The sequence below is a fragment of the Seriola lalandi genome, unplaced genomic scaffold (genome assembly GCF_002814215.2).
Source record: "Seriola lalandi dorsalis isolate HSWRI2012SDOR001 ecotype SW California unplaced genomic scaffold, Sedor1 jcf7180002054692, whole genome shotgun sequence".
NCBI lineage: Eukaryota > Metazoa > Chordata > Actinopteri > Carangiformes > Carangidae > Seriola > Seriola lalandi.
The window spans coordinates 1,272,913-1,295,540 of NW_019525245.1; the positions used below are offsets into that span (position 1 = coordinate 1,272,913).

At 41.0% G+C, this 22,628-nt stretch overlaps 1 protein-coding gene across 1 annotated transcript in view; it reads right to left on the minus strand.

Moving 5' to 3' along the window:
- The window catches only part of LOC111667743 (low-density lipoprotein receptor-related protein 1-like), a 90,223-nt gene extending 75,731 nt beyond the window's left edge, over positions 1 to 14,492 (minus strand). Inside the window, exon 1 of the mRNA XM_023423515.2 lies at positions 14,241 to 14,492. Within this exon, the coding sequence (XP_023279283.1) occupies positions 14,241 to 14,316 (76 nt within the window). The 5' untranslated portion in view covers positions 14,317 to 14,492. The remainder of the gene's footprint in view (positions 1 to 14,240) is intronic.
- Positions 14,493 to 22,628: the final 8,136 nt, after the last annotated feature.

Here is a 22,628-nt window from a genome sequence, read left to right on the forward strand (position 1 = left end):
GGGGGTGGGGGGGGGCGGGGGTGTATTCGAACCCACACTAATTCAAGTCCAGTCAGAACAACACACACGTTTCCACACAAGCAACAAAGCTGAGTCACCCAGAGGCGTTCAGGGGAGGCTACTGGTGAGTGGTGACTCGTCTTACTTCACACTTTCTGTCAGGAAAAAAAAAAAAACAGTGACAAGAAAATTAAGAGAGAGAAAATAATAATTGGATTTACTTGAGTAAATTATATTTTCAACTCAGAACTTGGGGTTTTACAAACTCGAGTGGAAAATGGGAGAGCAGATCTGAGCCTCTAAACTGTCCGTTTAAACATACGTCAATGAAAAGCAAAGAAAAGCAAGGACACCAGTGGATACTTAGACATAGACTTCATTATTCATATTCTGCTGGTTACATAAACAAGCCCTAAACTACAGGTTTATTAACATCTGATCAGCAGGAGTAATAACTCTCTATTTGAACAGCTCTATAGGTGCTTTCCAACAACTGCAACTCCTGCAATGTCAAACAGACGGGACTATTTCATGTGGTTTAACACACAGCCAGCCTACGGTTTGGAGGCAGTGTTGCCAGACTGCGGTACTTGTTCTTCAACTGGGTGGGTAAAAATGGATTTGAGTGGGTTAGTATAGTTTAAGCTACTTTTTGTGCCATTAGGGAGGCTTCCACCTACCAAATGTTAGGCTGTGTTCCTAACACTTCACACTGCAAAGGAGGCACAGGAGACTTGTGAAAAGGTGAAAAGGACAGGTGCATGCAGGTGAACAGGAAGTTGGTTTTTGTAGTCCTGCTTATCAACCTGACCAACACTTGCAGTGATTTGCAGTATGTTTTTTTTCAGCACTCATGAAAGAAGAAATACTTATTTAGCATGTTACTAGCCAACACTGAAGATTACAAAGGCACATTATTAACATATTAACACGTGAGTGAACTAATTTTGTATCATCTGAGTTCATGTTTCTCTCTGCGCCTTGTTCTCCCTCTACAGCCGACAAAAGGACTTTTTTTAATTCTTTTTATAAATACTCGACTCCCATTCCTTTCTTTCATCTCCGTCATTACGCGGGAATATCAGCAGTTATTCTTCCACCGACCCTCAGCCCTCTGATACGACTGATCATTTACATTTTTATTGTTATTTCACGAAGTGTGGTGAGTAGACGAGTGTTGATATTGTAACCTTTAGAATATTTAGGCATACAGCTTGACGAGGGGGTGGGGGGGTAGAATAGGGGTGGATGATGGGATGAAGCAGGATAAACAGGATGACTGTATTTACATTTGAAGCTGGCCTCAAACTTCAGCAGTGAAAGGAATCTTGAAATGGAACTCAACCTAAATACCATGAATTCAACCTGACATATTGCTGCACACATTCGCACACTCCTCACTTATCCTCCTCCCTGTACCGCTGCGATTGGTGTGTGTGTGTGTGTGTGTGTGTGTCTCAGAAGTCACAAGGTTTTGAATTATTCATGAAATGCAACCAGGCTTGTGTTACAGCGTTTCCTCTTTGCTCCTCATCCTTCTTCTTTGGTGCGTGCGCGCCTGTGTATTTGTTTGTTTGTTTAGACGTATCAACACCAGCCATAGCAAGCAGGTAGCTGTGGTGCATCCGTCTATTGTCTATTGTTTATTTAGACGCCGACATGTTCTGAACTCAACGCGCTGTTAATTTCGCTTTCATAATAGCTTTGGGAAGAGCACACACCTGCCTCAGACTTAACCACGAGATGCTGACAGGAGGATATCAGTGAAGAGGGGAAGTGGGTTAGGAGGTTAGCTAGCTGAAGGTGAAGCCATGCAGCAGGAAGAGTTACTGTACCGCCACCTCAGCTAGCTGGAGACAAAGGCCATGTTCAAACCTGCCATTAAAGTCAGTCCCATGTCATCCAATCACAACTAGACTTAAAAATATACAGTAGCAATGAACGTAAATGCATATTTGTTCAACGTTGTGAATACTGTTTTATACAATTTAGGCAACGGTAATGAAAAATCTCTTTTGGGCCTTTTATCCTCTCCCTGCACACGATTTTCCACTGTTGGTTTTATGTCCCTCGTCTAATTTTCACTTGTAAAAAAAAAAAAAAAACTCAAACACAGAGATTCCAGGAAGCAACAAACCACACTGCTTGGTCAGGGAGGCAAGTTACAGACTTTGGGTGCTTACTGTCTTCCACACGAGATGTGAGGAGAGATGCGAGGTAAATTAGCAAGGGAAGAAAAATAAAGGAAATGAGACATCTTTTCCTCTCAGCCGTCATCTAAAGTGCCATCACTTTTCTGATGACGACAGCACGGCGGGATCGTCACTGGATCAGCTGATAGTCAGCTTCAACGGCTCTGCAGTCTTTTGATGCCTTGGAGTTTCTATTCGCACACGTGTACCGTTACTCCTCAGCCAGCGCTGTTAGGTATGAAATGAAAGGTTTGACAAATATCCACACCTGGATCACAAAACTGTATTCTGTCTTTACAGTGTGTAGAGACAGTTTGTAAGTGGACTTTACTGTTCAGACACTGGGTGCATGTATATATTTTTAAGATTTTTTTTTTTTTTTTTGCATCTGCATTTATTGATTTTGTGTTGCGTGATGTAAGTCTAGCCCAGATGATAATGACAGAGAATGTATGTTGCTGAGTAACAAGAGACTCTCCTGCTCTTTAACATTATCTGTACTGCAGGTTGTGGCAGACCATGAAACAAGATAAATGTTGAAAGCGGTTTATGGTTTAATCAGACCTGCAGTTAACACAGTTAAGCTTGCCTGGCTGGATTTATCTAGCTAGCTTTGGATTTATCTGGTTAGAAATACTACATCCAGGTGATATCTGTACTGTAGCGAAACATAACTTAGGCTTTGTCTGACTTTTCAAGGTTTTGCGATGTGGTGCACATTACGACAGATCTCTTAGGTATTTGTCTTTTGTTTGAAAAGGAAATGATATAGTGAGGAAGTGGATGAAGCAAAGAAAGTGGGGAAACAGATGGATATGACGCAGGATGGCATAAGAGAAAAAGTAGATGAACTGCAGCAATGAGAGCAAATGGAGAGGTGGGTGTTAACTTCAAGTGAAGGGGTGAAAGGAGGGGGGGGGGTTCTCACAGCTGGGGACAGGCCTGAGGACCTGAGAACAGACTGAGCTGGGCCGGGATACTGAGATGGGATGGAGGAATGTCACACATGCTATCAATGAGCTGCCTGTGTGTTTACCAAAGTGGAGGCAGCATGAAAATGCTTTGGGTCATCGCCATTTGGGCCCGGTTGCACATCCACTGCACTCTGCCCCCACCCCTGTCTGCTAGTGCTCCATGATGAGCTCAGTGATGTCGGGAAGAAGAGTACTCAACTAAGGCAAACACAAGCCTCGCCCCCAGCCACAGCCCCATTTCCTCCGACACCCACATCAGAGCTATAAATAAGTTGGCCGTCTGCCCTCTGAGATCAACCGGGGCACTACAAAGCTCCAGCAGACACTGAGACTACCGCCTCATCGCACACCACTCAACAGTGGTAGAGCTGAAGGCGGACTTAAAGTGGTGTCAACAGTGGTGCTGAAAGGAGGCCTGAGCAGTATGGAATCCAGTCTTCAAAGCCAGCTCGTGTAAAGGTACCGTGCAGGGAGACGTTCCTTCAACCGGGCAGCCGCAATTCAAATTCCCCTGCACAAGAAAGTCTGTACCAGTTCTAGATCTGCTGTTTTGTAACTTACCCAGCCCTCAATCCTCAGAGTGGAGGCACACCAGAAACCAGACCAACAGGGATCAGTTAACTGTCTGCAAACCATCTATCAGCCTCAGTATACCGAGGCTAAATGTCGACAACCATGCTAGCAGCTCTGTGGGGCTCAACTTTGTTGCAACGGTGCTTTAAGTTAAGCACTACATGCTAGTATGCTCAAAATGATAATAATAATAGCTTTTATTTATATAGCACCTTTCAAAAACAAAGTTACAAAGTGCTTTACAATAAAAACAGGGATGCAAATAATAAAATCCAAGATAAAACATACAATAAAAACAACAGTCAATAAAAGGCCATGCGATAAAAGTGAGTCTTCAGAAAAGGTTTAAAAGAAGAAACAGAGTTTACCAGCCTGAGATCTGCAGGCAAGGATTTCCAATGCCGAGGAGCCCGAACAGCGAAGGCCCGGTCACCTTTGGTAACAAGTTGTGATTTTGGTAATAACATGCTGATGCTAGTATAATGGTTACCATGGTCACCGATTTAGTTTAGCATGTTAGCATATGTTAGCATTAAAAATACAAAGTAAAGCTGATGCAGATGTCGCTAGTTTCGCAGGAATTTGAAAACTTAAATATCAGACTAATTAAATCAATTTGAGCCTGATGTTGGTGGTCTATGAAAAGTCAGACACAGTTCAGTTCATGCAACAATTGCTGAGATACTTCAGTGGTGGACAGAAGGACTGACAGATGGACAATGCCATCTCTAGAGCCTGTTTTTTTTTAACATGGCTAAAAAAATCTAACTCTACTCAACTTTTGCAGAATATTTCACATCAGCGTTATGGATGACTATCCTGAGGTCAGATCTGTCACTCTGACAGACTCATTTTGAGTTCATAATCTGGAATCTACCGGTGAAATACTTGAGCTGACTTTTCCCTTGGCTTTAGTGAACTCAAGTCACTCACATCCACACCGTGCATACGTCAGTATGACTATTACAGATCAAAAAGGACGGAGGAGGAGAAATACAACATATTCATAAGAATATTTTGTGCTTGCATAAAGTTCATGCTTTAACATGAAAGCAGCTGCTTTCCTTTACTACACACAGACCGGATGAACTTCCTCAGGCTACATTCCCTCTGAACTGAGGAGGTGATGCTTTCTAGCTTTTGGATAATCGTAACTGGTGCTGCTGGTTCATCCAAAACTATTGAGAATAACAAAACTGGCAGGCCACACAAAAGCACCAGGTGGGTGTGCTGGCTGAAGTGCCTGCATAGTGAATTATTCAAAATGCTTACAGAGACTACTGCAATGTCTGCTGGGAGAAAAAACATCAAGTTTAGTCTACCGAAGATAGCGTGTACTCACGCCAGTAAAACACTTCACGGGTTTGTGAAAGGGTGAGGATGGTCCTACTGTCCCAAATTCTCTGCTGCTGGAAGGGATAAAGCTCCTTCATGTTTTCAAATATTCAGGAGAGGGAGGTTTATATGAGGGCAAGATAAACAGCTTGAATTGTATGTAAATCATCTCGACATTGACACCCACTGGGCCAAACCTTGATACACACTTTACTGAGATCCAGGGACCAGAATAGAACCACTTTAACTGACTTGACTAAACATCTTGACATAATGCAACAGAAAAAAACAAAACAACCGCGATTCAGACGGAAACTGATGACAAACAACTCAGACATGAAAAATATTACGTGGGAAATGTGTTTTTAATATTACGTGTCCAGGGGTATTACAGCCCTCTGCAGACAATGCCCTCATCGAGACCGAGTTTGGAAAGTAATGAGACAGCAAACAGCCAGAACAAGCACGTATAGGAAGAGAGGGCGGTAAAGAAGAAAGAGAGCGAGGGGCAGGAGTCTATTTTCCTGACCTCGCGGCTGAACAAGGGGGTGGGGGGTGTTTGCTAAGGGCCAAAAATGAGGGAAGAGTCTACAGTATATTTGCTGGTTTGGCTGCGGCCTGCCACCTCCTCATCCTCCTCCACAGCCCAGGCACGAACGCTTCGGGATTTTGTAATGGAAGAGAGTGAGAAGAAAGAAGAGGGAGGGAAAAAAAGTTTTCCAATTTGTCATGTTACAAAACAGAGAAAAAGAGGCCCCAGCTGTGCCTCTTAAATAAACCTTTCCGGCAGAGTTTGAAGGAGCTGTGGAAGTCTATTCACTAGTGACTGAATGGTGATATGAGAGAACAAAGATTCAGACAGAATTTAGATATGGACTGAAAAAGAGAGAACATGACAAAGCATAATCATGTTTTCATAGAACTCATCCACATTATTATATCAATATTTTGGAAAAAATAGCAACATGAGTGAAAGTTTGAGGAGGTTTCTGTCTGCCTGTGTACCCGCCTGGCTGTTCCTGGACGAATCTTATTTTTATGAGACACTTTGTGAGTTTTCTAAGACAGTCTGTGTGCTTGTAAGTCTACATAAGTGTGTGTTATGCATACACTTAGAACTGAGGAGAATTAACATCAGGAATGTGCTCATGTCTGGCGAAAGCTGCCAAGTAAAATGAAGCTCCGTCATGCAGGACAACACAGTCCTGCCTGCGATTGTTTGGATTTTACAGGTCAGACTCAGTTAGTCTACACAAGCCTTTGTGGTATTGAGAGGCAGAACCTATTAGGCAAAGCAGAGTAATCAAATGTGAACTTAATTAAGAGCTATTTGGATGTCTGACTGAGATTTCACCATGTCACAACCCCGGAGTGGTAATCAACCATGACTGCTATTTGCACTAGACTCGGTGTTGGAGCTCAGAGGGAAGAGGAGGCTACTACGACCTCCTTCACTTCCACATATGGATTAAATCAAATTCGGCGGCGGAGTGGGGACGAAGCAGAAAACCACATAGGTGCGATCCGCCATTATCAAGTTAGTCAGTTTAGACAAATCCCTTTGCAACACCAACCGCCAGAGCACACGCCGTACGTAGCTGCACGGGGAGAAAAATGACAATTAAGCCTACTTAGCATGCCACTGAGGGAAACATATTAAAGAAGATTATATGAAATTCTTTAGTGCCTTTTCATAAGACCAGTACAAGTTCCAAGTCTCAGTGTGACGCATGAGTTTCATGGAACAAGACTAGAATCTCTAGAACGTTCTTTCACATTCACTATCCATGTGCTGAAACAACCTTAGCACCTCTAACTGCTAATGACACCTACAGCTAAGGAATAGGGCTCCTTACCATGAACTTGTGATGCTGAACAAGAGATCCCATCACTGATTACTGTGCATAATGTTATACAGATTTAAATCCGAGCCTGACCTTTGCTGCCATGACAGATGTTTTACACATTATATTTCCAATAAGCCTAAATTCTATTAAAAAGGGACAGTTTGACATTTAAGGGGGAAAAAAAGCCTATTCACTTTCTGGTAGAGAGTAAGATGATAGGAGAAAGGATGATACACACATTCACATTCACCATATTCAAATAATGTTCCGTAACATTTGTAAAATATATTCCATTTAGTTATGGTGCGTGTCGGCTAATAATAGAAGAGCAAGCAGCCGCCCGTTCTCTTCCCAGAAGCACACAATGCACATAATCAGAGAGTCCACACTTCCTACACACATGCAGTTGAGTGTGGGAAATCCTCCTCACTAAAAGCCTGACTGCCTGAAAACGTTGTGCAATATTCACAATGATATTCACAGAGGTTTATTGGTTGTGATATCACCTTTAAATGTTTGTCAAGTATTGACCTAAAAATATCTCTCATGTGCAGTAGCAGGAGGCAGAAATAACAGCAGTGGGTCCACTTCAGGCCATGTGAGGAGGTTTTCGCCCCCGAGTGAAGGGTGACTGCCTGCTTGAAGGATTACTGTTACAATTAGGCTTATGTTAAGGTTAGGGTTGGGTACTTTGTGTTAAGGATTATACGTTTGGAAACACATCTAAATCAATGTCCTTGCATGAATAATGACCACTAATGTCAGAGTTTCGCAGTCTGGAAAAGTTCACCACGATGGAGCTGTGGGGACTAGATACAGTGCATACAGTGCTTTATAAGGAAGTACTGTGGGGAAGAATGGGGCCTGTCTGTTTGCTTCAATTTTCTACAGGGAGTGAATTCACATTTAATCTACAATAGGTACAAGTCTTCTGCATCACACTTTTGTCGGTGGAAAAAAAAAGGATGTCAGTGAAAAAATCCTGTAGCAGAAGCTTAAATGGATGTGAATGAACGCATCTGTTGTATGGGCAGATGCTGAAAATAGACTGGAGCTTATCTGGCGGAGGAACCAAGATGGGAAACATTTTATAAACAGGGAATGACAATTTCTATCTGGTGCTGAAGCTCAACAATGTTTGCCACAGCAAGTAATATGATGCTTGGGATTCATCCAGTGCATTCATTGATCTGAATAAATTCATCGGTTCGATCTTATGCAGCAGCAATATGTCACACGGCCCCTATTGTGCCACACGTAAGAGCAACCTGACAAATGAGGGTCACAGCTTGATGCACAAATCATCAACACAAGAAGTCCTTTCAGACTGACACAGAGGCCTGAGTTAAACCCATGTTTGCTGTTGGTGTGAACGGGTCAACACGTCAGCCGACCCGACCCTGACACTGCCTGGCTTCAGCATGAATCAGTGAACATGGGTTACTTAAGAGAAAACTCTATAAAATAAAGTTGCACAATCTTTGAATGTCCAGTCCACAAAATTGCACAATGTCTGAGTTTCAGAAGTGATGTGTACAGAACTCACTAGAGGCTAACTCAAGCCTTATATGAATATGGCGCTGCCACGTTTTTAATCATGACCACTGGGTTGTGTTGATTGCTCAAACGTGGGCTGAATGAGTGCTCATTGTCCTGTGTCATTCAGACGGTTTGTGTGTGAAAGTGGGGAAAAACAAGTCAGCTGTGTCTGGACATTTCACAAAAGTCTTTGTGGCACAGCACCTTAAAGAAAACACTTTGCTGAAATCACTTTCACCTGAGGAAGAAGGCCAGTATATGTGACACATTGTTGATCAGGAGTAACAGCTTCATCACTAATTAAGTTTCTTTAGGCACATACACCTTTCCTCTCTCTCTCTTGTACAAATCTTTACTCATGCAGATACAAATTTATCAGCTGGGTTATCAAGGGAGTATGATCTCTTAAATAGATAATTCCCAGACAGATAATAATGGCTGCTGCTGTAACACTGTAACTGCAATGTCTGTCGCTTCTTCTGTTAACTATATGCCAAAGAAAAGTGCACAGGCTCGATATTAAAGTGCTTTTCACACAAAAATTCAAGTGAGCTATGGTAATAAAAACCAAAGTAATTGGATTTCTTCACACTTAGACTAACGCTAAGTTAACCAAAGCAGCTAGAAGACAAAATACTTCTCCTCACTGTTTTGGATTTGGTGTGTTTGGACAAATTTAAAGCTGCTATAACCAATATTTTTATATTGACAATATGACCTGTATGAGAAAGAAAGCCGCTCAAAGTGATGAACCCACAGCTGATGATCACCCATCTCTGCAGCTCCCCTTAGCTCTACAGAGTTTTAAAGTGTCTTTGAGCTCATTGTTTTGGTTTTCTCCGCCACAGCTTTACTGTTTTGGTTCACCCTCACTGCTCTGACAGTATCTTTGTCTAAAGCTTTAAATGTCCAATGGTACCTGTACCTGAACACTACTTGGTCAGCACCCAATGGCAATCAAATGAAGTTAGCAGCTAGCTGGTGAAAATAGTTACAGGGCTAAAAAGAAAGTGAATTATTGGACTTAAATTCATCAGGTGGCCATTTGCATCACTCCAAAGGAACACTAATGTTACTTCATATCTGCTGGACATGCAAATAGGCAACAAGCCAACAAGTTTGCTTTGCTATATCAACTTAAAAGGTGATAATATGTCAGTATAGTATCCACAGATTGTCTGCGCTGCTCCCAAGTGGGTCATTAATACCTTTAAACTCAACTGTCTGCTCTGTCTTTCCTATTCTAACTTTCATTAATAAGACTTTACATTATTCTGTTTTCAATACACTTGCTTCAAGGCTCCCTAATGTATAAAACGAGGGGAAAAAATGGCATCACCTTCCATGAGTGATGTTAAACCTTCGGTCATCATGCAGGAAGTCACTTCGACTTTCATAAACTACTGAGCAAGACAGATTTTGGTCTAATATACAAATCAAAGGTTTGTGGCATAGAGGGTGTCAAAAGTTGCTGGCTAATGTATTGTGAATATATGTGTGCATGTTCATGAAATCCTCTGCCGGGTTCAGCCCATCTTCTTTCTGAGGGCCTCCTGAGACCGTGTCCTATCTCCTTATCCTTAAATGGCTCCATCTAGATTGTGTATCTCAATCAGTGTGTCACAATTCTAAAGTGGGTCATAGGGCTGTTCTGACAAGCTTGCTCACATGTACCCAGTAAGTACTTAGGCTAAAATAGATGTCAGCTTTTAAAAGACTTAAGCAGTGTTTTCAGGCAATTGCAAAAAAAAAAAATACAATTTTTTTTATTTTTAATTCTCTTAGAAGATGACAAGAGTTGGAAGCACCTTGCTACTTCCAGTTAAAAATAAGAATAGTCCAATACATTTATTTGCCTTCTTACTGAGAGTAGGATGATAAAATTGGAGCTGGAGCCAGGAGTCATTTAGCTTAGCTTAGCATAAAGACTGGAAACTGGGGGAAACAGCTAAACTGGCTCTGTTCCACAACCAGCATTTCCTAAAATCACTAATAATATTTTGTTTGTTTAATTTGTACAAACGAATACTGCTGTCCTACCAGAGGTTACGCCACGCTACTACGTTTTCATTTTAGAATGGCGTTTTCAAATGAAAACGACCTCCGTCCAGACGACCGTTTTAGCTCCTTATCAGAAATGATCTCCGTCCATACTATCACGCCTGAAAACGCATACATACATGAGCAATCACATACACTGGGCATGCACGAGCCGGTGTAAACAGGAAGCAGACTGTCTACTCTGCTGTTGATTAGTTCCAAAAAAAAAATACTACTAACGAGGAACAACAAAGACAGCTGCAGTGTTAAAATGCAGAATTTAACTCCTCAACAGCTGCTAGCAAAGACAACAAGGGGAGTAACACTTGTAATTTCACCTCTTATAGTCGAGGCAGATAAGACCCAATCAGGGAGTGACCGTGGGTGTCTACATCATCGTTTCCAAAAGGTCTCCATTTTCACCCGTCCAGACTAAAACCCAGGAGTTTTCAAACTAAAAAGGGGCCGGCAGCATTTCCAAAAGATTACGTTTTCAGTGCTTGAAAACTAGAAAACGTAGTATTGTGGATGTAGCCTCAGAGGAGCCGTCAGGGAAGGTAGTTCTAGTCTTTATGCTAAGCTAAGCTTACTGGCTGCCGATATGCTACATATTGAACAGAACGACACGAGAGCAGTATCAATCATGTCATCTAACTCTCGTCAAGAAAGTGAGTAAGCATATTTTCCAAAAATGTCAAACTATTCCTTTGAGGCTCAAAACACTGTGTTGCAAGTCTTTTCAGAATGTGAGCAACTTATTTCGCAATTCCAAGACACTGGATTTCACATCAGGTATTTGCCTATTGAACTGGCAGCTGCATTATCTAAAGTAACATTTTATTTAAGCAGCAACCAACTAACTGATATCAACCATGTGTTTATAGTATACTCTCCATCTGTTATCTACATGAAATGTTTCTTGCTCGACATTAAGCCAAAACAGCGACCAGGACCTAACAAATGTATTCTGTTTTCCATATTGCCTTCAGTTGTCAGCAAACAGGCAAGTGGTAAGCTTTTGGCCATGTGGATGTCATAGTGACCACCATCACTATGACATCCACAGGGCCAAAACAAAACCAACCAAACAAAAACAACCAAATTGCTGGGGCCGGTTCTAAAGGCCTCCATCACCAAATGTTACAGCTCAGAGGTTCACAGGGGGAAAACTGTAAGGAGAAGAGAATCACTGGAAGGTGAGTTTAATTAAGGCACAAGGAGCCATTGCTACTTTTATTATCATGGATGTGGTTTAAATGAACAAGTTGAACATTTAATGGAGGGGGAAAATAAGGAAATGTGAAATGAGGAAGCAGGAAGAAGGCATTTCAGATAGAGAAGACTATCAATAGATGTCGGCATGAAAAATAATGTAACTGATTCGAGCTGAAATGAACCCAGATGCCTCAAGCGCACTTCTTCATTTTTATTTTCTATAGAAGTTGTCTGTCACTAAAAGTCTCAGGGAAAAGGACTGTCCATTTCTGAGAACCAGTGATCTCCTTTTGCAGTGACATTACTTTCATGGAATGAAACGATGTGAACTCTTTCATTAGGGCCTTTTCCACTGGCCCCCCAATTAGCAGCGCTTTCTGAACAATCTGAGACTGTTCGTGGAGGTATCCTCTGGGAAACAAAGAGTAGTTTAGACCCAATTAAACTGAGGGTTTGTTGGTGGCCCAGAGACTTTGCTGGCTACAGTACTGAAACAGTGAGAGAAAATCTTTAGAGGTCTAGAAAATGGAAAAAGAAGTTGAAGGCAAGTTTGAAAAAAAATTTACAAGTAGCATATGTGGTTCAAAGGGCCCTAAAAATCAAAGAGGCAATTAAAGAGGTTAAAAAAGCAATTAAGCTAGGCTGGGAAGCAGGCACCATGCAGTATAGCTTCCTACAGTATACAACAAATGCCATACTGGCTGATGTCTGGTAAGACTGGAGTGATACAATTACAGCTAGCCAGTAAAAGTTATATGGCAAATCTCACATTCAGCATTGTCAACTGTAAAAAAAAAAAAAAAAAATCTCAGTATATTTCCTTAAGAGGCTCTGGCAAGGAGAGCATTCTCTGCATCCCACTGGGTTTTCAAGTAAAGATAAGGGTTGGTGATCTCTGGTATCCAGCACAAGGCTGACTCATCAAATCAAGGCATTAACACTGAGAGGGAGGAAAATTTCACTAAAAACAATAACAGCGCATCGATGCAGAAGCAGTTTGTTCTGAATCAGGATTTCTCAGCTGTTGCTGTGGACTGGTGAGGAGGGAAGAGACTGCAGGTGATTGCAGGCTATCCAAGTCTATCTTCAAGGTGGTAATTTATGTGGATTTTGCTCCCTAAGAAGCTCACAGCACTGGATTGCCAAGTGCAATGAGTTGACTTCAAAGGCGGGAGGGAAGCATTTATGGCTTGACGATGAATCTCACCAAGTGTGGCTCGTGGTTTGAATCAGTCATGCGTGTTAAAATCCTGCTGAATTTAATGAAATGTCAAATTTAGAAACGTGGTTAGCTTTACAGCAACTAGTGCTCCTTATATGAGTTTTTTTTCTAACAGGAAAAGTCATCTTAAAATATTCCTATAGGAGTTTAGTATTCATTCCCAGGTCCCAGACATTTCCCTGCATGAATGTGAAGCATTATATATCTTTGCAAAAATAAACCCACATTCTCCGTTCACCTGCAAAGAATTTAACAAATTTGTCTTCGATAACGCCCTTTTCCTTTCTTACCAAACACAGGAGTGGGTGAGTGGGACTGTGAGGCTTAATAGTTTCCAGAAGTTGTTCCAGGCTGTGAAGGTGTGTGTTCACAAGGTCGTAGGGGGAGCTGTTTTGAACTGCTCACTATCTGCCTGCAGATCACAATCTGACTGTTGGCAGTTGGGGAGTCCTAGCCTGTACAGCCCAGGTGATAAACTCAACAATCATACTGATTCACAACAATGTCACAGTGCTACACATACAGCAACTATCGATGGCAGCACTGAAGACCTGAGTTCATACATGATGAAAACTTACTGTAGTGATTACATATTGAACTGCACCACAGAAAACTCCTTCCAACAAGAGGTAAAAACCACAAACACGCTTAAAAAACGGTCGTAGAAACATTACTGTGTTGTTTGGTTGAGGAATAGCACCAGTGCTGTCAACACATCAGTACACCACTCACTGAAAACTGTTGAACGTGAACTGACTGAAGCCCAGACACAATAGTTACATTACAGCTCCACAGATTAAGGCTCCAAAGCTGACTTTTTTTTTAAAGCCATGACACCCCTCTGTCACTGAAGACATTAAAAACGAATGTATCTGACTGCTGCCTTTACCTTGTTTTAATTAACGTATTCACTACATGTAAACAAGTGGTTTAAGGAGCTACTGGGGCCTATGCTACAGTTTCATCACTGTGTCAGTGCAAATGTGTGAGAGCGTCTGTATCCAAGCGGAGGGCAGGAGGAAACGTGCGATCACTGCTGTGACATTGCAATATTCACATGTGGCTCTGGGAGACAGAAACAAAAGACCGCTGTAATTGTCTCGCCTCGGTTTCATCCCCTCCACGTTGCTTCACTCAAGTCGAGCAGTCATCCCTTCAGGGAACAGTCTACTCTTACTGCTAATGCAGGCACAGAACACAACAAATCCCGCGATAATCAGCATGAACACATTTATATTGTTTTTTTTTCCCCTCTGAGTATTTTCTACAAGACTCAGGTTATCCTTAAATCAGATCTGCTTACCATCAATAGCCCCTGCTGGAGTGATTACTTCCAAACTGTGCAACAATCCCAGGAAAAGCAATCCTGTTGCCAACATGTTGGCCGTGGTGCGCAACACTGTATTCTATCTTGAAAGAATATTAGTCATCAATTGCGCCTTGGTCCTGTCAAGCTGGAGGTTGCAGACAGCCGACGACGTGTAACCGTGCCCAGGCGGTGATGCTCCTCACTGGAAATCCGCTTTGTGGGTGCGCAGTGAAGCTGACGAGGCTGCTGCTGTCTGCCCACTTGGAGGATGATTTTTTTTTGTAGACTGTCAAGGCAAAAAAAAAAAAAGAAAAAAAAAGCTGAGGCTTCTCCCAGCCCAGGGTTGCTTCAGGGGCTGCTCGGATGCATGGACAGCCCTGTCACAAAGGCTGCTAGCAGGCTGAACTGAGCATCAAGCTAGCCCGGCTTGCAGTCGAGATGAAGAGGAGCTGGCGCCTCTAATCATGCAGTTGTCCGTCTTTTGTTCTCCTTGCCCCAGTGAAGAAGCCGCAGGAGAAAATAAAGAAGTGGATCAAACGTTCCTCTCCTCCCCACCGCCTCTGCTGCTGCTGCTGCTTCTGGCCACAGATTGAGCCTGAAGCCCCGAGCCCAGTCAGTCAGCGGTCTGAGTGACGTCGCAGCAGCAGTGCCTCGACTGGCCCTCCCCTCTCTCTCCAGCACCCGACACCCCACATCCACTCCACCTCCACCTCCACCAAACCACACTGTCACGTAAACTTACTGCACTAACTGTCTCAGTCCTGGATTGAATCATTAAGTGCAACTGCTATGTGGCATTTTATTCATTTATTTCCCTTTCACATCCATTTTTTGTCTTTTCATTTAACCTGCAAGTACTTCATTATGATAATCATGATGATTTTTTAATAATAATATTAATAATAACAATATCCTAATTAATAATAATAATAAAATCTTAAATGACCACCAAATACTATATAATCGAATTGGTTATTTGATTAGTTATCAAGGAATCACGTATCCATATCAAGTTATTATGTCTGCACCCCTTGCAATTAGCAATCCAACCCACAAATTAATAATTAACCTCTGTATGGAGGACTTCTAGATTATTGCAAATGGCTATAAAGCAGCTAACCAATTATAATCAGTATTTAATTAGACACCAGAAAGGGAAAAAAATTAAAGCTTATTAAAAATGGAGAAAAAAAATCTATGCATCAAATTATAAAGCTATTCATCAGAATAGTCCTGATATAAGAGGAAGGTTTATATAAAAAATTATGAATTGATATATATGAAATAGGCCAACATCTAAAAGTTGATTTATAAATAACAAAAACAAACCATGAAGGAAAATGAAATCTCATAAGAATAATCAACACTTTGAAATCTTTAGATCAAAATAAGATAAATATTTATTGCTCCTCAAGGGTGACATTTACAAAATCAATTTGGTTATACAGCTTAAACACAGGGAAATCATTTCCTGGATTCAAAAGTAATTAAACAACACTACTCTAAAATGAAAAGTAAAAGGCACATATTTAATTCAGTATGCATTCTGTTTAGTCTAATCCCTTGGATTCCCATTTACTTTTCCATTTGGCAGTAATATTGTAAATTATTTTGGATCTGTTGAACTTCAATGATTTATGAGTTCTTGATAAGATACTATCTGGATTCATCCCACTCAGATGTCATGGACTGTCTCCTTCCGAACATGCAGCTGACTGTTGGCTGAATGTACACCTCCTCCCCAAATGAGATGCAATATCCACAGAGGATTTATCATTGCAACATTCCAGTGAGCAGTATGCAAATTCATTTTGGGGATATTGATGACCACTCAAAGGAAAGTTGCATTCTGTGACATTTGGAGGAGACTTTGGAATTTCTTTGTCAACCCATTAAGAAAGTTTAGAAGAGAAATACAATCCTCAAAAATCTGATGCTGCACTGGGATTACTGTGCAGTTTGGTGGTAGCCATGATGAGCAGCAACTGATGCATGGTCTCTGCCTTCAGCACCCATGGAATTCCTTCCCATTGTGATACCAACAAGAAATGGTAGAAAATGAACATTACAGATATTATAGAATATAGAATAATGAGGTAACTTGATTTCGTTGTCACCCACTTCAACTTGTAAGTCAACCTGTAGGGAGCATCGGTACAGAAACAATCACATGATCCTTCACTGGCTTCCCACCAACAAACACTGCAGAATAAATGGTGTTTCGTTTGGGACGTACGACCAAGCTAGAGGTGCCAATAACAGAAATTGGTGGGCATGGTGGGCAAAAGAAATGTCCCTGTGCTACCTGTGCAATTTATATTCCCCCCACAGGGCTGAAAAACCACTGGTTAGGATCACAAATTGTCTTGTAATGAGAAGCCTATTTTTCTGATTCTACTTGATGTGAGTGCTAATTCCATGATTCACAGCTTCTTAAATAACAACATGGCAGTTTCTGGCTCATAGACAAACAAACTTTACTTGCTATTTATCAGGCAAAAATGTTAATATGAGATGTTAATCTCTATTGCTATGCTGATGACACCCAATTGTACATATGCACTAACAATCCAACCTCAGCCCAAATCCAATTCCCTCACCTTTGAGGAGATAATAGCAATAAGGTACAAATATTTCCAACCCAACAGCTCAAAGGCTGGTGCTCTCTTAGTTTGTACCACATGCCAGGTTCAACGTCACACCCCACCTTCCCTTCTCTGCGCCCAAGTCAGTCACAAATCCTGGCATAATGTTTGGTTTTTAACTAGCCTTTGAGAACCAAATAAAAATCTCCTGGAAAACATTGCAACACGTTGTCCATGTCACTGCTGCAATGCACTGTTAAGATTCCAGGCAACAGTCGGACACTGCAGGATCACAATGATATTTTGAATTCATAATTTCTTTGCATCAATCTTATACAAACTGCCACACTAAACTATGTAGAGCACACAAACTTACAGCTATTAAGTGGGACTCATTAGCATTGTTGATGAATTTAATTTAATTTAATTTGATTTAATTAAATTTTGCTGTGGCTCAGGTGGTGCAGTGGGTCATCCATTAATTGAAGGGTTGATGGTTTGATCCCTCGCTCCCCCTGTCCACATGGGAAAGTATGGCTGAGCAAGACACTGAACCCTAAATTGCACCCCAAAATTTAATGTGAATTAGATAACCATCTTCCAATTTTGTGTGCATATAATTTTAATTTTCAAAGTAAAGTCCGATCTAAGTAGCTATAAGTGGGATTGAGAGTTAAAGTAAATATAATGGATCTCATGGTCAAACAGCTGGATCAGGAGGAGAGACCACCTTTTCTCCTAATTTGCTTAGTTTGTTCTGCAGATTTTTATTTCCACAGATGTTTAGGATAATTGTCTGACAGATGTTATATTGCTCGAGGAAATATGTAAACTCAGACACATAAGCTTAGTTTTAACTGTTAATGAAAACCTTGGCAAAAACAGTTTTTAAGAAAAGGCCAAGGCTAAGGGCAAATACTTCTAGTTTTTGGAGTACTTCGCAAAAACAGCAGACGCTTATCTTTGGGTTGACTGCATCATTTTGACCTGTTATAAAAAGACACTGCGCCATGACTGCTACATGATGAAGATGGAAAAAGTGTTTTTTTTATATGCCCCTTGATTTGTTTTGTTTTATGTTTGTTTGTCCCATGAATAGTAAATGCTTCATTGCATTTCAAAAGTGACACATATTCCAATGCTTTCCTGGAGAGACACTTAAAAAACGATTGCAATAGCAATTACACTGGAAATGAGATTTGGGCTGTTTTCAAAACAAAATGTCCTTGCAAACACAAGCAGGCGTTTATCATAAAATGAAACATTTGATGCAAGCTCACACACATACAGCACTTCCTTTTCTCTCTATTCCTCTCTCCCAACAGTACAAGGACTCTTGAAACAACCATGTCGTTCAGTTAATGTCACTCGCTCAAAAGCACATCAAGCTCCACTGAGCCTCAGCCTTTAAACACTGGCCTGAACATCTGCTCTGAATATTTTGCTGGTCTGGCCAAGATTCCTCTGCTCTGGGCTTTGGGAGAGTAACAAGTCATTCAAGGCTGAAGTCAAAGTGAAGTCACAAGTTAATGGTGTCAAAGTCGAGTTGGAAGACTTTTTCCTTTTCTTTTTTCTTTTTTTTCCACATAAGATCTGAAATCACGTTATTTGTGATCCAAGTTTGACTTGAATCGAAGTCACGATTCAATGTGCCAGTCCACAACCTCTGGTTAGCGACATTGATTTTGGAGTCTTCACATCTCCTCGTTCTCCTGGTCTTTACGTTACTTTTCCAACAGTTTAAACTACCTGTTCAAAAAAAGATGTGGATCCTGTTCATACAGAGGCATACTCCTTGTACACTTTTGACATTCAATTTTTCCTTCAATTTTGCCATATTATTACTTATACATTAGTTTAGACTGTTTATACAAAAAAAAAAGAACAACGAAAGGCGACAGCGTTACAGTATTTCTTTGACCCCAACAGCCACCTGGACCCGTGTGTGAAATGCTGCACAGCACTGACACCTAGTGGGTCTACACTGCCAGTATTCAGTTCAAAGAACAATAGGTCCTTTGTGTCAAAAGAGGAAAAAACAGACTCTACTATCTAACTGACTGTTTGGTCTTTAGCATTCTTTTTAGTCTCACAGAAAAGTATGTCTCTTTCAGACATGATTCTGACATTAATAAAATACAAACGAGAAAAAAGATTTGGCACATAATAAGTTGTGTTCATAGTAAACATCCTCCAAAATACTTGAGCTGTTTAGAGAAAGAGGATGTCATTGCCACTCGTCACTATAATCTCAATAATCTTATCTTGATTTCAGCTCCTCAGGACTATTACACGTATTGAGCTCACACTTTGCTGGAAGCCAGAAGAGATAATGCTCTTTTGATGAAACTGCTTCATTTTCTGAGATGAGGCTGCAGCAGACAAGATGCCACTTTAAAGAAGCTTTGTTCTATGTTAATTCAATCAGGATTCTTTTTCCTCATTCTCTCTCCACCCTTTACTGTTTTTACATGCACTGGGGTGTTTTGGCAAGAGCTGAAGTGCTTAATTTAGTGCTTGCAGCATGGCTTACATAGCAACAGAAACACAACACTAATTCTCAACCTATCAAATGTTGAGTTTCAGTCCAAAAATGTCATCATACCAGAAGCTTTTTGCGCAATCCTGACTTAACTAAAAACAGACATGCAGGGAAAAAGCAGGGAAAGACACAGGGGAACCAAAACTAAAGAAACTAAGTAGTCCTCTTTAACTTCTTAGACATCATCAAACACATACACAGAACACAAAACAACCCACATACGCACAAACCACAGATGAGCACATGTGTGACGCACACTTTTGCACAGTGATGTTTTACATAATTCTGTGTCCAGTTTCCCTCAGGATGGCACTGTTTCCCCAACGTCAGTGGAATTTTACTGTTTAGTTTCTCTTATCTCTGTTTTCACAGCACCAACATCACTCACATTGACTTTGAATACGCTACTTTCATCAGCCACAGGGATGATGTGTTTTAGTGTCTGATTTCTGTCACATTTAGCATGTTTTTCAGCCAGGCAGCACACAGTTGTAGCACTTTGAGCCTTCATTGGGGTTGCTGGGTCAGATGGAGGAGGAGACAGATGTCACAGATTGTAAGAGAAATGACATGCAATAAAGATCAAATAAATGTTGAGTAGATAAAGCAGTGGTTCCCAGCCTGGGAGTCAGGACTCCCACAAGGGGTTACCAGATAAATCTAACAGCTTGCAAGATGATTATCACGGTTCAGAGTGATTTAAATTTTTTTTTTTACTTTACTTAATCTTTGCTTTTTCTTTTGAAATGCTTTAAGCATTTCTCAGGCTTCGGTTGTCCAAAGATTATTGAATTTAAACAAACCTGAAACTGGAAAACCGCTCTTTGATTGATCTGCTCACAACTCATTGACATGCAGCCTGTCACAAAGGGTCACAAGTAGACATGGCTACTTATTATATAACGTTGGGAACCACTGGCTTAAAACATTTTTTGATAGTGTGAAGACATAGAACACGTACTGACACGGCTGAGCACAGGGCTACGCAGTAATACTGTTTTGCAATGAGGGAACTGATTTGTGTGGTGGTGTTTATCACAACCTACCAGCAGATGGAAGCATAACACAGATGACAGACATCCTAACAGAGAGCAGTTCAGGGCCCAGACACACAACATACTACCCTAACACTTTCATTTTAATCTCATGTTCTAAGATTAGACCTTAGAGCACATTCAAAACAGTAAGCGGAAAAGACTCCCTGATTTGTTTTATTTTGTTTTATTATTGCATTTCCTGTAACATTGTCTCCCTTTTTTTTTGTGAAACGGAGCACGAGTAAAACAGTGGATCTATCGAAAATGTTAACAATACCCGTTATATTTAAAATCTTAGGTCGTGGACAACATATTTCCATTAGTTTCTTATTATAAAACTCTTATCAGGTGAAAGCTGAAGAGCTAAAATCGTCAGATCGTTGACATCCATCATTTGTGGCTCTCATGTGTTACACTTCAGCCTTGGCTCCTCCTCAGGGGCTTTGATCACTCTTTTTATATGTCATCTTTTCTCCTCAAGTGAGGTGTGTGTATGTGAGTGTGAGAGAGAGAGAGAGAGAGAGAGAGACAGAGAGAGAGACAGAGAAAGAGAGAGGGATCAGTGAGATCAGCTTTAATAGCTTATGCTGATATTTGACCCTTCAGTCATCAGAAAGTGACTCAATGATACTGTATACACACATCTTTCACTCTTCTGACAATCTGCACAGCATTAAAACTTCACCTCATTCCTTTCGGAGCAATTTTCTCTGCCATCTGTAGCTCTGGTGTATTGATCTGCGCCGCTGCAGCATCATGTTGTAACATCATAAGCTATCTGTCCAATGACTCATGTGTGACGCTGTAGTTCAGAGGGATTCAGATGCAATTCAGTTCAAGTCGTTACAACCTGATTACCTTGCCTTGTTTGATTTTCTCCATTTCACCAGAGAGCCTTCAAATTATAGTATCATACTAAATGAAAATTGAATAGCACAGGAAGAATGTGAAAGGTGAAGGGAAGAAAAGTCAACATTTTGACATTTCTATTTCAAATAAAACCATAGCAGTCCCCAAAATCTGGCATGACAACATGTTAAATATTAAATTGAGGTAACAGTGAGCAAAAGTGTGAAAGTGTCAACAGTATGCTGCAGCTAAGCATCTCTCACTTCCTCTTCTCCTCACAAATCTCTCTCAAAAGACTGATGCTGATCCAGTCGTTTCTCTCCTTGTGAGATTGATTTTCACGCCGCAGGATGGAAAACCATCAGTCTTAACAATCAGGGAGAACTGCTGGTTATTAGTCTCCCGCTAAAAGACCTCTCTTCCTGCTCCGCTGGTGAGTTTCTTTCCAGGGAAATTTTTATTGTCGGAGTAAGTGAAAACAACATTCATCTGGTTTGTGTCATGACTGGAGCAAGCACTTCATGCGTCATTCTTTCATCCACAGCTAAGGCCCATGATGCACCTCCGCCCAGTTCACTGCAGCTGTGATGGAAGCCAGGTTGAAGTCCAGAGAGGAGGAACAGGGCGGTACTGGTTCTCACACTGTGATACTGTTAAGACATGTGATGTTTCTCACCAACCAACTAATTTAAGTCTGGTATTTTCAGAGGGGACAAGAGACCAAACTTTAAGATATGCACATACACATAACTGGACAGGCACGTGCATAAATCTCTAAACTGGATCCTGATATGGACCTACATCATCACTCATCTTCTCCCTCCCTTCGCTGGTGCTCTCTTCCTCCCCTCCCTTGCTTTAGAGCCAGATGGATTACCTCATCAATCAAGTTCCCAGAATCACATCCTGTGTGTGTGTAATACTGTGTCCCACCAATGCAGTGTGTCTCTATTCAGCAGGAACATAGTATGAGGAACTCACTGCAGACAATTTGTGCAAAAAAAAAAAAAAATTCAAGTAATCACTTTATCATTCCTCTCTATTCATCAGCTCATTCTGAAGAAATCAAACAGGAAACTGCTAATCTTGCCCATGCATGGAAGCCTCTTTAGTGCTGTTTGAGAAGATTGTATTATCACAATGCTCGGGACGGTCTTGGGTGGATTGACACACTATGGTAACCCTTTATTGTTGCAATGAAGGAGAAACCAGCAGAGGTGTAAAATTATAAAAAAAAACTATCATAATACTTAGATTAATAATCAATATGTTTAAATGGCTTAATCACAATTCTATGTCCAGTCACAGACAACAAGAAGTTGAAAACAGAAATATGGAAAAGGATTTTAATTCGTTTTAGAGACTTTTA